The sequence below is a fragment of the Octodon degus genome, unplaced genomic scaffold, assembly GCF_000260255.1.
Source record: "Octodon degus isolate 3935 unplaced genomic scaffold, OctDeg1.0 scaffold00151, whole genome shotgun sequence".
Lineage (NCBI taxonomy): Eukaryota > Metazoa > Chordata > Mammalia > Rodentia > Octodontidae > Octodon > Octodon degus.
The window spans coordinates 501,251-518,043 of NW_004524727.1; the positions used below are offsets into that span (position 1 = coordinate 501,251).

The following is a 16,793-nucleotide window of genomic DNA, read 5'->3' on the forward strand; positions in this document are numbered from 1 at the left end:
TCCCATTGCACTGGGCTTACAGGTATGGAGATATATATATATATATATATATATATATATATTCTCTCTCTTCATTGGCATGGGTGTTACTTTGACTTGGTAGTAAACACCTAAAAGGAAAGTGTAACCAAATAGGTGTGCATGTGCACGTTTGTGTGTGTATATGTGTACAGACAGGGGGAAAACTCAAAAATAGTAATATAATAGTATTATTAAACAGAAAGGTAGGCTACAAACAAAAATGGGCTCCAAACTAACCCAGTCCCTCCTGGCAGTCTTCAGCAGAACCTGTCTCATGCAGGCCTACGCAGTCATGATTTCCTTTCTCACAAGCCCTTCCAAGAACTGTGTCCCTCCACCTCTCAACTTACTCCCATTATGTTATTTTAGTGGAATTTGAAGTACCCTGCAGGTAAAGATTTAGCTTCTTATACAAGTGTTCCAATTTTTTTAAAAAGTCAATATCTATAAATCATATAGCTACTAAACTGGTATTTTTGTGGTATAAACTAACTTTTACCCGCTTCTGGTTGTATGTGCTTAGGTTACCTAGAGGCAGTCGCTACACAAGGCCTTGAGCTCTACAAAATAAAGGCCAGACATGTTGTATAGTTAAAAATAAATAAATAAATAAAAAGTTGATAACCCTAGGTAGATAGGAGGTAGCCTCCTCCCCAAGAGCCCCCACGGAACCCTCTGAATGAAGGCTCCTCCTCCGGGCATAGGTCCTGGAAGGTAGGCCCCCCTCGTGGTGGGGTCCCCCAGGAAAGAGAGTTTTCCCCTTGGAAAGGATACCGGGACAGGCGACACCGAGGCAGAGAGCGTGCCAGAGTGCTATGGGTCGGTGCTGGAACTCTCTAAGGAGCGTTAAGCGACCACAGCATCGCCAACAGCGTGAAAACCCGTCTGCGCATAGGAAGCAGCCACGCTGAGAGAGCAGAGATAACTTAGCTGAGGCCCCAGCGAGCAGAATCTGGGAGTCAAGCCCGGCCCCATTTCTCTACTCTGTACCCCGCGCTCACCCCTTTGAGCTGAAGGGGGGAGGCGCAGCTGTCCAACTCTGGAGCCAAGTCCTCGCCCCGCCCCAGCCCTCGCAGGGCCAGGGAGCAGGGAGGAGCCACGCGCATGTGCACAGCTGGCGGACACCCCTCCCACCCCCGCTCACAGCTGGGCCGCGGGCGGCGCCTGGCGCTCAGTCCGAGCGGGCGGAGGAGGCGCCGGGCCCTGGCGGTCTGTCTGTCCCGCGCGCCCGTTGTCCGCGCCCTGGCCATGGACGCACGACCCGCGGGTCCCGCGCGCCGCTGCCTGCTGGCGCTGGTGCTCTGCTGCGCCTGGGGTGCGCTGGTCGCGGTCGCTCAGAAACCCGGCGCAGGGTGCCCGAGCCGCTGCCTGTGCTTCCGCACCACTGTCCGCTGCATGCATCTGCTGCTGGAGGCCGTGCCTGCCGTGGCGCCGCAAACCTCCATTCTGTGAGTGCTTGGGTCCGAGGGCCGCTGGAGCCCGCGGTGGGGGAGGCTGGGACGCAGGGGGCACAGGGAGGGCGAGCGCCACAGCATCCTGGGGTAACTAGGGTTTAGGGAGAAGCGGGGGGGGGGGCGCGGGGACTAAGGGCACAAGAGTCTGGGAGTGGGTGGGGTGCAGAGAGGTGCGTATTCGGGGTGCTCAGGGGTCAAGAGACTCCAGGAACCTGGGAGGAGGTCTAGGGTGCCGGGGAGCCGGAGGGCATGCGGTGCTCAGAGACTCAAGGGCGCCAGGAGCTGGGGTCTGCTGGAACGTGGGACCCTAGCTGGCGGACGTGGGGGAACCCAGCCTTTGTCCGTCCTGGCCAGGACTCAGAGGGGCGGACCCGAGTGAGCGCGCGGACTCGAGGTCCGCCTTTGTTGGGAGATCGACGTCCCTGGCCAGACGGGAAAGTCTTTGGGGGCTTCACGGTAAGCCCCTCTGTCCTTCGCGCCTCCTCTCACGGGTCTCTTTTCCCCCCAGCTCGGTGCTCCCTTCTTCCCGGGTCCCCGCCTCTCCTCCAGCGAGGGGCCCGGCCTTTCCTCCGCCCGGGTCTCCCTTCCCCGCCTGGCCTCCCGGCTTCCCTTCTTCCTCCCCGCGCCCTGGAACCTCCCTCACTAGCCTCATCGCCAGCCCCAGTTCATAGGGTTCCCAGGGGCCCCGCCGTGGGGACCGAGCTCTGCGCATTCTGGGGGATCGTGGAGCCCAGACTCAGCAACTTTGGCCTGGAGCGCTTCACACCCTCCAGCGCCGATTCCGGCGGCGGGGTTAGCTGGGCTCTTGTGCATTCGTCTTGTTCCATCCAGCGGATACAGTGTAACGCGCATATTGCCCCCCTGTCACCAGGCCACGGACTCTACGCCACCCTCCTCGCCGCAGGAATCCCTTCCTCTTGCAAGCTGGCGTTTGGGATACCCGTGGCCACCAGATTGAATCTGAAAAGTGTAAATTCAGTGAGGCTGGCTTGCGTTTGGGGCTCTCATTCCGCGTACTGCAGTTGTCTTTCTCTATTTCGCTTCACATAGAGAGACTGAGGACTCCTGGCACCGTGGAGGAGGGTGCCAAAGTTGTAAAATTAGGAAGTGGGAGGGTTAGTGGGCTAACCTCTTAAATCTAAAGAGCCCTGCCCGACAGCCCACCTCTAGAGGTCACCCTGTGCAGATAAGTTGTGCAGGTTGGGGGTCCAGGGCTGATTTTATGCTCAGCCTGAAATGGTGCCCCTCAGAGAGCCAGGCAAACTAGGTTCCTCCTAGAAATGTTAGATGTTCAGCCAAGGTTGGCCTTTCAGTGGGCTTCTCACCAAAGTGGACTGTAGGAGCCAGGTTCCCTAAGTGTGGATAATCAATTCTTCAGTGAGTTGGTGGAAAACAGTTGACCCCCAAGGCCATTTCTCACATCTCACACCTTAGCTATGTTTTGGTCTCAACTCTTAATTGCTTTTGAAAAAGAACCATATTGCAAAATGAGCACTGTAGAACAAAAGTGAAGAGTGTGTTTCTCCCCCACCCATCAGTCACATCTCCACCCCCACCCCAGTGAGCCACAAAAATGTGACACAGGACTTATAAAGGAGAGGAGAGGGGAACGGTGACCTCCTACCTAGTCCAGGCATTAGTGCCACAGTTATATGGCTTTTGGAGTTTTCCGAAACGTACTGAAGTGACAGCACTTGGTGTCCCTGAGGGTGGAGTAGGATGATTGAAACCCCAGGGAACTAAAGAGACTCTGAGTGAAATGATGGGCCCCCTACACCATTGTGGGAATACAGGAGAGGGGCAACACCAGGTTCAGTGCCCTGTGGCCAGGGCTGGAAGCCAAATCAAGGACTGGAGTTCAGCTAGTGAGCCGCGTACCCCAAAGTGAGTGTGTCTCTGGGTAGACAGAGGCTGTGTGTGCTGTGATCGTTGTAGGAAAGAAAAGGAAATGGTTACCTCAGAAAGAGGGTGACCTCTCCTGTGTGCCTGGGGTCCAGGCTGGCATACAGTGGGTTGCTTGATAGGATGCAGTTCTGTGCAGAAGCATTCAGTGTTTATTCCACTTTTCAAACAGTTGCATATATTGTTAGTTTGTAATTTTTAAAAAACTTTGGTAAAAATTGATGAACACTAAATTGGTTTGTGGCACACACCATGAATCCAACACTTGAGGCAGGAAGAGCCCCACGGATTCCAGGTGAGGCTGGGCTACAGAGTGAGTTCAAGGCCAACCTGAACTACCTAGGAGATCCAGTCTAAAAACAACAACAAAAAAAGGTGATGAACATAACAGAGGTAAGGAACTAGTGAGCTCCAAAGCCTTTAGGTCTAGGACACCGGCAGGGTTTCCCTTGGCTTTCACAACCCCACCTCTGCATCAGGAGTAAGTCAGGATTACCTGGAAGGCGGTCAGGCTCCGGGTGGTTTGGGCCAAACCTAATTCCAGATTATCATGATTTGTGGTTTAGGGCTTCAGACAATCTTGGTGAGAGACTAAGCCCCCCTGTGATCCAGATTTCCTGTGCTATGAGCTCACCTTGCTGCAGCCTTCCCTCCCACCTCCTACCAGGAGGACACTAGCTGCTCAGCACAAATGCTGTCCAGTATGTGCCCTGGGCCCAGCGGGAGAAGTCGGTCTTCCTGATAATGAGATCCAGAGAGATAGACCTCTTTCCTCTTCCACTCCAGCCTTTTGGAGGAAAGTACTTTTAAACAGCACTGGCTCCTGCTACTCTCGGCCTCTTCCATTAGGCCCCGCCCCTCTGCCCGCCCCTTCCTCCTCCCAGAGCCCAAGCCAGTGAGGTCAGGGGAATCCACTCGGTGCAGCTTGCATCCACCAGGCAGTGCCCGCCTCCCCAAAACCCGGAGTTGTTCCAAACCAAGCCAGTGTGGCAGAAACCCCGGGCGTGTGTGCGGTGGCGAGACAGGGAGGTGGCGCTGCAGGGACTGGGCATGGGTCCCAGCGAGGCCACCTGTCTCCTGGACAGCTGTTCCGGATTCTCCCTCTCGCTGTGTGTTGGGCATGTGGAGTATTGAGACCAACCAGTTTAAAAATAAAAAGACTGAATGCCAGGCTCGGCTGTGCATGCATGCCTATGATCCCAGCACTCTGGGAGGCCGAAACCAGAGGATCGTTAAGTGTGAACTCAACCTGGGGAACTTGGTGACTTAGGGAGACCCCGTCTCAAAATAAAAAGGGGTAGGGGGTCGGCCAAATAGCTCAGCAGATAAAGAGCCTGCTTAGGTAGACGCAGGGGCCTGGAGCTCAGTCCCCTGGCCTGTGCCGGCCCCGCCCCCACCCCCTGTGCGCACTGAGATGCGATTGAGACTGGGAGTGGTGGCTGGGCGCCTGTAATCCCAGCACTTGGGAGGCTGTAAACAGGAGGATCACTACAAGTCTGATCTACACAGTGAGACCCTGTAGACCTTGTCCTAAATACAAAAAAAAAAAAAGGGGGGGACTAGGGATGGAATTGAGTGTGAAGGCCCTGGGTTCAGTCCCCAGTTTGAGTCTTTCCTTTGTGTGAAACAAATTTCTGCTGTTCTTTTTCTTCCCCCGGCACTGGTGATCCAGCCCAGGGTCATTAAACTGGGCTATGCACATGTACAGCAGCCCTTTTTAGGTATTTTGGGATTTTTGCAACAACCTCATTAAATAGTTTAGGTGGGGATTGAATTTGGAATGTTCCTGCCTCAGCCTCCCAGAGTGCTGGGTTTTGCTTTATGTTTAAATTAACTGTTGTGATGAAATTTTTTTAAAAAAAAATTGTGATTGCAGCTCCAGTAGATTTTTTTTAAAGTATCTTGCATGTTGGTCGCTCATCTTTAGCACGATGGTGGATGAACCCAGGATTTTCTTCCCCATCTCCTGGCTCTGGGACTTCGCTGGGAAATGGGGGCTCCCTCAGGGAGCCTTGCCTTGGGGCACTGTACCCCACTTCTGGCTGTGTCTGGAAAGCCCCCTCTGCCCAGCACCTGGCCTTCTTTGGTGTTCCTGGATGCAGTTTCCTCACTTGGTGATGAGTGGCAACTGAGGCCATCCTTCCCCATGCAGTGGGAAGAGAAGCCACCAGCGGCGGGTAATTTGGGGGACTCTTTTTTGAGACTGTTCTTCTACGTTTAGGCTGGCCAACTTGCTATGCTGGCCAGGCTGGCCTGAAACTCTGGATCCTCCTGCCCGAGGCTCCTGAGTGTTGGATTCCTGACAATCTATCAGTGTGCTTGGTGGCCCTGGTCTAGGGCTGGCTGGAGCTTGCTCAGCGTGGATGTGGAGCCCGCGCCTCTCCCAGTACTGTGGCTGAAGTCTGTGCCCCCCCCCCCAGCTTATGGCCAGAGTTGGCAAGGATGCCTCACCAAAGACCCAGGACGTTTTTTATGAGATTTATCAGAAGACAAGGATGTCAGGCAAGCAGGGTGACCAGAACTGGCCCATCATGGGCTCCAGGTGCACCATTAACAATCCAAACAAAACAAAGACAAAATCCAGGGTGGCCTCAGTACTTGTAAAATGGGTAAAAGCTGGAAGCGCCCCATGCATTATGCTGATTCCCATGGGCTACTCAGTAGAGTTTCCATCTTTCTGACTGGAGAAATCAGGCTTTTTCTTTCGCACTTGACAATAACAAGAAGCTAAAATAGACTTAAATGTATAACCGCGAGGCTCTGGGCTCAGAACTAGGGACTGGAGACCTGGACGTCCTTTAGGGTTCAGGAGGCACTTTGTGCCTCTCCTACATACTGTATGGAAATGGTCTTCTTTCAGACAGGAGGTTTCTTGTAGTCCACCATGTCCGGGTCACCTGGTTATTTTAAGTTATTCATGTAGTTTTAGGATACACAAGAAAATATGATTTATTTAAAAGTAGCTTCTTTGATGAATTCCATTCAGGAGCAGTTAAATCATACTGCAATGTATAAACAGTTGGGATGGTCCTTGTGGGAGGACCAGGCGTCCCGAGTCAGGGGTCGACTGGTGCCAGTCACTCCGCTCTGTGCTGCAGGCCACTGGTGCAGACCCAGCAGGATACGGAGGGGCAGGGAGATGCATTTCAGTCCTTCACATAACATCGCTGGTTGGCTTAAAATCTTTCCAGATTTATCGTTGCAAGGCTTTATATCTCCTCTGCCTGGGTGTTTTGTTTTGCATTTGGTTTTATTTTGCATTTTTGAGACAGACTCTCACTATGTAATTCAGGCTGCCCTGGTGATCCTGCTGCCTTGGCCTCCCAAGTGCTGAGATGACAGACACGCACCACCATACCCACTGGGTGCTTAGTTTGAAAAGCAGGGGTCATTTTCCCCCACCTCCAGTCACTTAGTCCATCTTCAGGTGCCACAAAGCCATAGACAGAACAGGTAGGGGATCTCAGCACAGGATGGTTTGTCTGACACAGGTTAAATCTAGAGAAAGGTAAGACCTGGTGCCTGGGCAGATCACAGTTCTCTTGCCCTGATGTGGGTACCGGGTCTCAGAGCTGTGTGTTGGAGGCTTGCCCTTCTCCCTGATTGCTTAGAAATCCTAAGCGCTGAGAATCCAGACACTCTGGCCTCCAGGTCCTTACCCCAGAGACATGGGAGGAGGATGTGCAGGTCCTGTTGCCTGTTACCAGGGTTGATTAGGCACCTCTCTGATACTAACTGGTTCCACATCTCCCCACAGCCTCCTAATCAGCTCTTGGAAGGGCCAGTGTCTGGCTCTGTTCTTGTCTGGGAGCCCAAGGCTGGGTGTTTCTTAGAAGACTGCCAATGTCCTGTTCTTCAGAGATAAACTCCAGACTCTATGTGCAGAGTGCCGTAGAGTAGGGTCTTCCCCTGGAACCCACCCCTGGAGATTAGTAGAGCCCCTTCTGGGTGGGTCCGGTGGTCTGGTGGTTGGTCACAGAGGGTGTCATCAGTCTTCATTTTCTTTTCTTTTTTTGAGACAGGGTCTTGCTATGTTATGGAATTCAGGCTGCCTTGAACTAACTTGGTAACCCAGGCTGACCTCAAAGTCACAACAATCCTCTTGCCTCAGGCTCCAGAGTTCTGGGATAACAGGCATGGGCCTACATTGGTGAGCCAAGGGTCATCTGCCTTTTGTTCCAGTCAGGCTGAAGTATAATCTTAGCCAAGAACTAGTCCCTTCTTACAGAGAATTTTTCTTCAGGAGGAAGAAAAGCCTTATCAAGGCACAGAGCTGCACCTGGTGGGAGAGCACCAAGCAGGGGATACAGAAAGTTTTGTCCCTTGTCTTACCTTCAAGATGGTGAGCTCAACAGTGCTGCTGATGTAGTGGTGTCGTGCAAGATTCCCAAGATAGTGAGCATGCATCCTTCATCTCTGCCTCCGGGTGGCCGTGGGCATCCCTCCACGTAGACTTGTACATCTCTGCTCAGGAGGGATTTTATTCTTTCTTTTTCCTGTTTCTGGGGATTGAATGTAAGGTCTACACTGAGCTACATCCCCACCCCTTTCTAAGTTTCATTTTGGGATAAGGTTTCACTAAGTCACTAAGTTGCCCAGGCTGGGATGGAATTTGAGATCCTCCCGCCTCAGCCTCCTGGAGGTCTAGGATCACAGGCATGTGCCACCATACCTGGCTTCAGTTGCTTTCTTACTGTCCTTGTTCTTTGAACAATTCTAGGAATATCTGCTGTCTCCTCCCTACCAGTAGAAATTGGTTTCTCTCTCTCTCTCTCTCTCTCTCTTTTTTTTTTTTTTTTTTTTTTTTTTTTTTTTTTTTTTTTTTTTTTTTTTTTTTTTTTTTTTTTTTTCCTCCTGTTTGGAGGTTTATCAGTTTTACTACTCTGGAAAACTGACTTTTGGATATATTAATTCTGTGCTTTTGTTGGTGTCTTCATTGTGTTTCACTGAGTGAGTCTTGCCCTTGTCATTCCATCATGTTGGAAAGCACAAGTCCCCACATACTCTTTAAAAAATGTTGTTGAACCTTCTTTACATTCTTCTGCAGCAAGGTGTGGTAGAAAATAACAATGAGAATAAAATACAAGCTGAGTTCACATTCTCAAGTTCAGATTTTTTTTTTTTTTTTAAGAAGTGCTGCCAAGGACTCCACTCCAGCACTGCTTCTTCTGGGTCTCTGGAGCACTGTGCGTCAGGTGGCGTAAGCACGGTGCTGTCATGAGCCCTCACAGACTCGGTAGTGTGCACCACCTTCGAGATGCACTTGGCTGGGCAGCTTTTCCTGGGGGTCCTGCTTGGAGCTGGGGTCTCAGGGTGGGCTGTGTGGGTTGAATCACAAGTGTTTACATCTGCCAAAGGCTGCTTGCTTCTTTTCTTTAGGATCCTTGTGCTGGTTCAGCTTGATTATGTCAGCTGCACTGGCTTGGGATCTTTCCAGGAGGTTAGCAGAGCCCACTTCTGGATGAGCCTGAGTGGTCACGGAGGGTGACCCTGGGGCCTCATCTGGCCCCTGTCTCCTTCCTCTCTGGCGTTGTTCCCCTGCTCTGCTTCCCAGCCACCATGAACTGAGCAGCTCTGCTTCCCCACGCCCTTCTGCCATGGTGCTCCTGCCTTGGAGCAGCTGACCATGGACTGAATCCTCTGAAGCTGTGAGCCAAGTTAAGCTTTTCCTCCTCCTGTCGTGAGTGTTGAGTCTTCCTGATGGGAAGCTGACAGGTACAATCCTCTTTGCTCCAACAGTGACTCCAGGTCCCCAGTTCTGTCCGCCCTGAATTGGTGCCTCCAGGGTGTGCTGGAGGGAGATGGGACAGTGACCACCAGGAAGGCTCACCACACCACGCTGCAAGGGGGGACACTTCAGTGTTGCCACATTGTATTGGGGAGCACTCGCCTCCTGTCCCAGCCTAGTGCCAGGGGAGGTGGATTCAGCAGGTGCCCACACAGGGAAGATTTGAGAGTTTCTCTCCTTCTGCTGCGCTAGACTTCAGCAGTGTATAATTATTGCACTATCTTTAGGCTTCCCTGACTGATCATTTTCCCTTCTTGTCCTCAACAGGATGCTGCTGTTTGTGAGTGTAAAACAGCCTTCTTAGTGTGGTCAACCAGGTGTCCGTGATATAGATGTTCCCTGTGTTGATGTGCTTTGAGTTAGAGCGACTTTACACCTTCCCAACTTGCAGCCCAACTCCTAAAGTGTGAGTTGGCAATACTACCACAGATAGACAGCTTTAGTTAAAAACTCTCTCCTTTCTAAGGTGAAGAATCCCCTTATCTGCACTTCAGCACTAAAAGCAACTTGTGTGTGTTTGACTGACACCAGTGTCGTGGTCCAAGATATGAGTAGAGTAGTCTCGGTGACACTTATAGGCAGATTTCTTGCAAGCTGGACAATTGAACACTTCTCCAAGGGTCAGGCAGAGAAGCTTTGACGTTATGTCTGCCCTGGATAATTCCAACAGGGAAGGCTGGAGGAATCCTTAATACTCAGCTTGGACGTCCACTTCAGGGGCCAGGAGATCAGCTGTGTTTCTGAAGAGTGTTTGCTCAGGATTAGAACTGTGTGCCTCCTGCAGCCCTGTGGCAGGGCTATGACTTACGCCCTAACTCCTGTGCATGTTCCTGCTCTCTGGCTCTGGCCCTGTGCTCTGAGCTTTTCCTGTTTACCTCCTGCACATCCAAAGTTGTATATAAATTTGTAAGACCTTTGGAAATGTGCCCCACTGCCTTCAGTCCCCAGAGTGGAGTTCTGTCAGATGCACGAACGTCACATCAGCCATTCCTGCGGGAAGCCAGGGGCTACCCCTTTTGCTCTGCAGGCTGCAAGCTCAGGAGTTATGAAATAAGCTCTCTTACCCACTAATTGTGCCACTATGTTTATTTTTCTTTTGCAACAAATTTTTAAAAAATTTGTTGCAATTTGTACATTTGTACATGTTACTGGAAGAAACGTTGGAAAATACAGATAAACAAAGCAACAGCCTCAGGCTCCTATCCTTAGAGAAAAGCACCTGTATGTGTGCATATGAGCCTGTTGATATTTCTGTATTCATCTATCATGTATCTATTTTCAAAAACTAGGTCCTGATAAACTTTCTTGCTCTATAATGTATTTTCTGTTTTAAAATCTGGCAACAAACTGGATACGGTAGCACCTATCTGTAATTGCAGTATTCTGAGAGGTTGGATACCATAGCAACCAAGCAAGACCCTGTCTCAAAATACAAACAAATAGGGCTTTGGATGAATCTCAGTGCAAAATCTCTGGTGTCAGTCCACAATACCACAAAAACAAAATAAATCTGCAACATAGTTTGATAGTGTCTCTATCAATAATACACCTATTTCCCCTGCAATACACAGCTCGGTATCTCTCCTGGGGTGGAGCAGGCTGTAAACTCAGGGGCTGAGATCCTTTCAGCATTTTTGTGCAGACTTTAATTGAAGTGGACTTGTGGTACAAATGAAGTTACCACGAAGTACAGTTTTCCATGTCGGATTAGCTGTTTTCATTGACAGACCAAACCAGATGTTTAAGAAACCTCTCATTTCTCGTTTTGAGGCTGGGACGTGGAAATGCCCCATAATTGTGGGCACTCTGCCCTTCTTCTCAAACCCCCTTCTTTATTTTTAGAAACAAGTCTCCTTTTCTAGCATGTGGCATGAGCATAGATCTAATCTTAGTTACTCACTAAGAATGAAGAATAGTAAACATGGAAACACAGACCTGCTTTAGAAGTAAGGCTGACCATGGTAAAAATGGAACGTTTTGCCTTAGCAATAATTAGAGCACTGAGGTTAGTGTTTATACTGTCTGAAGAATAGGAGGTTCCCTCCTCAGGCGTTTGTCAGGCAGGAAGATTTCTTTCAGATGAAATGTGAGTACCTGGTGTTTCTCCAGTGGAACACAAGGTCAAAGGTCGTCTGGTAACCTTGTCATTAGTGTCAGTCTTTCGCCCACTCGCAGCCAGAGGTCCCATAGGAAGTAAGGTTAGGCTGTTGCTTCCTGGGGTGTAGCAAATGTTTCTAAAAGTCCAAAACTAGTACCACTCTTAACTTTGAAAATAACAATGAAAGCAGATACAGTTAGTCACCATGTTACTTTTTCAGATGTCGGATGTTTGTGTTGGCATGGCAACAGAAACATTAACCTTGAACATTTGGTCTTTTGTGTGTTTTTCATTGTGTGATTTCTGAAATCAGTGCCACTTAGCCCTCCATCCTTCCACCTACCCATTCATCCACCCACACAAGTATCCACCCATTCATCCATTTACTCATGTGTTTCATGGCTGGGACAAAATATCAGACACCCAAAACTAAGAAAGGAAAGATTTATTTAGCTCACAGTTTGTGCAGGTTTCAGTCCAAACTCGGCTGGCTCCAAGGAACTGTGGCACGTGGCAGAGGGGAACAGTTCATGGTGGTGGAGGGAGGACAGAGAAAGAAACAGGAAGAGCAAAAAGGAGGAGTTATGGGAGAGAGCAAGCCTCTTTCCCTCCCTTATATCGTGTGCAAGCTACCTGCCCTACAGTAGGCTTAGCACTCACACCCATAATTCCATCTTTGGACCATGACTCAATCATAAACTCTAGAAGCCCATGACTGCATGAAGCTCTGGGGGGGACATCTAGACACAAACCGTAACACCATGGATACCTCAACCCACCCACCCATCACTGACCCATCCATCTATCCAAATGTCCATCTTTATGCATCTACCATCCATCCATCCACATATACATCTGTTCATCACCTGCCCACCTATCTATCCCCAGTTATGGAGGTCTTTGATAAGTGTCAGGCACTGGTGTGCACCCACCCTGCAATGGGGTGCTCACTTCCCAGGGAGGGTCAGGCTGTGAGGCCCACCCAGCAGTGTTGAAAGTGCCTTTATAGTACTGGACCACTTCCTGCCCTGCTCATGGTTTAAGAACAGGGTTGCTGCTGGGAGAGACAATTATAGGGAAGGGGAGAGCTGTAGGAGGAGCGATCCGCCCCCCTCACCTAAGCCTCTCCTCTCCCAAGCTCAGAAGGCATGAGTTTGAACATCCAACTTTGATATATTTTCTAGTCTTGGAGAAGCCCTCTCCTGTGAAGTTTCCAGAGTTCTGTGTCCGAACAGCCTTTGGAACAGCTTTGGAACATGTTCCTGGGAGAGCAAGGCTTAGGAGGAAATGACCTAGAGGCTGATCTTCCTGCCGTTCCTGCCCACACCTGGCCTGTGTCTGGACAGAGGGCAGTGTAGCCCTTTACACCCCTTTGCTGCACTGGGCTTCGTACCTGCATGCTGGGGTGAGCCGTGTACCCACTAGAGCCCCAGACTTCACAGTACAGCAGGCAGACCTTGTACTATGGTGTTGTACTGTGGCGGAGAGCAGAGGGTGAGACAGACTGGCCCGTGGAGCAAACTGAGGGAAAACAAGTCAGCCACCTTGAGACCTGCAGAGCACCTGGGTGTGGCCGTGCACACCTACCAGCAGGCTGAAGCAGGAGGACGGCAAGTTCAGGTCCAGTATGGCCAACTTAGCAAGACATTGCCCCAAAAGTAAAAGAAAAGACTGGAGGATAGAGTTCAGTGGTGGAGCACTTGCCTAGCAGAGTGCCTAAGGCCCTGCATTTGGGGTTCAATCCTGTCCTGCCGTTTGAGAGTTTTGGCTGAGACTTATTCCTGTGTCCCCACCGAGGTTGTCCTGCAGGGCACTGTAGGTACCTTCCCACAGATGACTTCCTCTGTGCTCTGATCGCCCCCAGAGGGGGGGAGTGGCTCCTGCCCCCTCCTTCACCATGGTATTTCCTCCTCAGCGCAGCGCACTTCATACTTCACCCAGTGCCCTCCTCCAGCCCTGGCCTGGGCTCCTCCTGATGTTCCAGTTCTGTGTGTGCAGGAGCCACCATAGTTTGAAGCTGAGGGCCTCTTCATTATCCAGTTCGTGACCCATTTCCTCAGTGGGGGCAATTAAAACACAGCCAGGTTGGAGACAGTCAACACTTAGGGGAGGCGGTGGCTTCCTGCGGTGTGGTTATACAAAGCCCATCTCCCTCTGCCTAGTTGGCTCGGCAGTTGGTGAGGCCCTGTGGGGGACATTTGTTTGGCTGAACTCACTTGGAGTTGTTTAAATGACCGTGTTGGTCTTAGGGAGTGGGATGCAGCTCTCGCCCCCAGCTCTTCTGCCTGCCATTCTGTGGTGGTGAATTTTACGTCAGGCTGTGGCCCTGGAAATGCACTCAGGCATCACTCCAGATGCTTCATCTATTCATAGATGAGATTAATGTTTATGTCTGTAGGCTTGGAGTCTGGGAAGAAATTGTACCTGCTTTGGTCAAAGAAAGCTTGAATTTGGAACAATTTGGACCAATCAGCAGACTCAAATATGCACCAATCATGACCAATCGGAAAGCTCAAATAAGGACCAATCATCAGGTGTGAATTTGGGCCAATCACAGGAATTCTGATGCTCAATTAAGCAGCAAACCGGGCCTCATTGGTCTTTTGGTCCACTGAGGCTCTCGGGAATTTGGTCTGTGTTGGTTTTTTCCTGTGAATCGGCTCTGAAGTGCTGAGGATCAGCCACCAGTGACTTGAGGCCTCAGTGATTAGTGGACACACCTGGCGGAGGCTGGTACTATGTAAGGGCTCCACAGAGACCAGGGGAAGCTGCTGGCGAGCACATGGCTACTGAGGGGCATTGCATGTTACTGAGCTGCTGGGTAGCTTTGGGCCCAGATCTGACACACTGAAGGTTGAATGTTGTGGGCACACACATGGATCTCCAGAGCTGTCACAGGAAGGGCTGAGAGCTATGGACACCCTGAGCTGTAGGACAAGGGCTGGTGGTGCCCAGAGCACTGAGCTGTGAAGGTGAAAGGCTGGGGCCCTTAGGCCTGGAGCAGCCAGCAGAGAGCTGTGAGTGCCATGCCAGCTCACCTCCTCCGTCTGGCCAGAGTGGAAGACGCCCCTCCTTTGACTGGCAGCACACATAGCACGCGTACACATGACTCTGGTCGCCTGGGCCACAGCTGACCAGGGCAGGTGAGCTCTTGCTCACAGTGGGGCTTAGCCCAAATGGTTGGGCAGCAGGGCAGATCCCTTGTTCTAAATCTGGGACTTGCCAAGTTGCGTGGGCTGAACTCAAAATTTGTGATCCTCCTGCTTGAACCCCTTAGCGTGCTGGGCTTGCAGGCATGTGCCACTATGCCTGGTTCCTTGATGCCTCTCTTAGCCTTGAGGTGCTATGAAAGAGGGAAGGTGGGCAGCACAGATGAGGGACCACAGGTAGGGACATCAAAGCTCCTGCCTAGGCTCTCTCTGCCCTCCTCCACCTATATTCCAACCTGGGCAGCCACCATCCTGGTCTGATGTCCTGCTGGCCCAGCATCTGGGGCCACCACAGCTCACTAGAATGACCGCCAGAGAAGAGGCAGAATCCTTGATGGGTGAGCAGAGCAGAGAGGCTAGAATCGTGCATGTGGTTACAGTCATCATGTGGCAGGTTAGTATATTGGGTGATACCACAGGTCAGCGTGAAAGCCCAGTGCCATAGGTGAGCAGTTCTTTATGGCAGTGGTCAGAGTGGGCTAGCATTTAGGTCGGTGCTGTGAGCAGGCTGGAGTAGCAGGTTAGTGGTGGAGCAGGTTGCAGGAGACTAGGAGACTAGGATGGCAGTAGAGTCTACCTGTGCATCCAGATCCATTGCCCTCAAGGATATCCCACCAACAAGACACTCTCCTTGTCACAGTGGTGACTGATCCTTAACTACACATGTGAGGTGAACCTTCTGTGGGTGGTGTGTGGCTCAGGAGGAACTTGCAGAGACCGCAGCCCGCAAGAGTCTCCTCCCGGTATGTGGAATCCCGTGTGCCCCCTGCCTGTGTAATAGTCAGGCAGATCTGCTGAAACTGTGGCGGAAACAAGCACCCCAGGCTGAGTGTGGAGCCAGTTGCGGGTGGATAATAAGAAAAAGAGGCTGGGAAGCACCGGGCATGTGTGGAATCCACTATCAGCAGTGTCGGTTGGGGGAATGCACATACCCACCCCCCTTCCCAGGCCACACTGGCTGGTGGCGGGGAGCCTCACCTGTCCTGTGGTATTGACTTGTGGAGACACAGCTTGCTGTACTGTCTAGATGTCAATACCTGGGGTGTGTTAGTGTCTGCGCTAATCAAATCCATTTTTCCCTGGAGCCAACACCTGCATCTTAGCCAAGCTCATGCTGGGGACCCTCAGTTCACACTTGGCCAAGAAGCTGCCAGAAGTGAAGGGTCTTAGGGCAGCTGGGGATGAAACTGGGAGTCCCTTCCTGGTTCTGTGCCACTTGGGCTCGGCGATTTTAGGCAGATGGCTCCAGCTCCTTGGGACCTGTCCACTTGGTGTGGAAGGAGTGAGACTACTAGCTTTCAGCTGGCATGTGTCTCCCAGAGAGGGCAAGGGCGTGGCAACCCAGGGCCAGCCGGTTTCCTATCCCTCAGCCCTCTGCTTCACACATCTTGAACTTGGCAAATCTCTTCCTTCACTCGTCACACCATCCTGTTACCTGGATGATAATGATGTCACCTGGGTTTACTCGAAGGCTCGCTGAAGCTCCATGAAGTCAGGACACTGGCCCAGGGGTCCTCTGTGCTGTGGCAGAGGTGGGAACTGGGCCCAGGCCTGTCACTTCTGTGAGCAGCACCCCACCTGCCCACCACAGGTCACAAAGGCAGTCCGACCTACCTTCAGTGGGTAAACTGAGGCTGCATCTTTCTCTGTCAAAACACCTGCACAAGTACAGTACAAGGTGGGTAGAAAGCTTCTGTAAGTGTTTACATTTTTAACACTTTATCAGAATACAAATGTTGCTATGAATCCCTCTCAGCACCTTCTCCCCCTCACTTCAAGCACACTCATCCCATTGTTCTGCCCACTCTGAAGCCCTCTAACCCCATCAACAGGACCTCCTCTAAAGCAAAGCATGGCAAAGACCTTGCCTCCTAACGCCATGGCACTGGCAGCCTGACCTGGCCACTTGAGTGCGCAGTGGGGAACAGGGAGGTAGCGCAGCGGCCCGCTGCAGTGGAAAATGAGTGTGCTTCTGTAAGATACAAATGAAGGACAGGTGGGCAGCAGGCTGCCTTGCATATGGTAGGAGTAGGTGGGAAACACACCCAAACGCTTATTTATATTTCCCCAGAGACAGCCAGCTGCAGAGGAGGGAGGAGCTTGGCCCACCGTCTGGAGCAATTCTCACTGTGGAGGCTTTTGTGCCCCTGAACCAGTGCGTGGGTGTCACTGCACCCTAGGGCTGTGGGAGGCTGTGTGTGGCTTCCCCAGGGGGCACCCCTGCCCTTTCTGGGCCGTGTCCAGTGCCACTGCAAGATCCAGCCCCAGGTCCCCCTTGACACACCATGGTATGCCCTTGACACACATGTTCACAGAGGACA

General features: G+C 51.5%; 1 protein-coding gene across 1 annotated transcript in view; it reads left to right on the plus strand.

Annotated features, from left to right (window-relative positions):
- The first annotated feature begins 1,213 nt into the window (after positions 1-1,213).
- The window catches only part of Pxdn (peroxidasin), a 70,251-nt gene continuing 54,671 nt past the window's right edge, over positions 1,214-16,793 (plus strand). Inside the window, exon 1 of the mRNA XM_004642339.2 lies at positions 1,214-1,469. Coding sequence (XP_004642396.2) covers positions 1,270-1,469 — 200 coding nt within the window. The 5' untranslated portion in view covers positions 1,214-1,269. The remainder of the gene's footprint in view (positions 1,470-16,793) is intronic.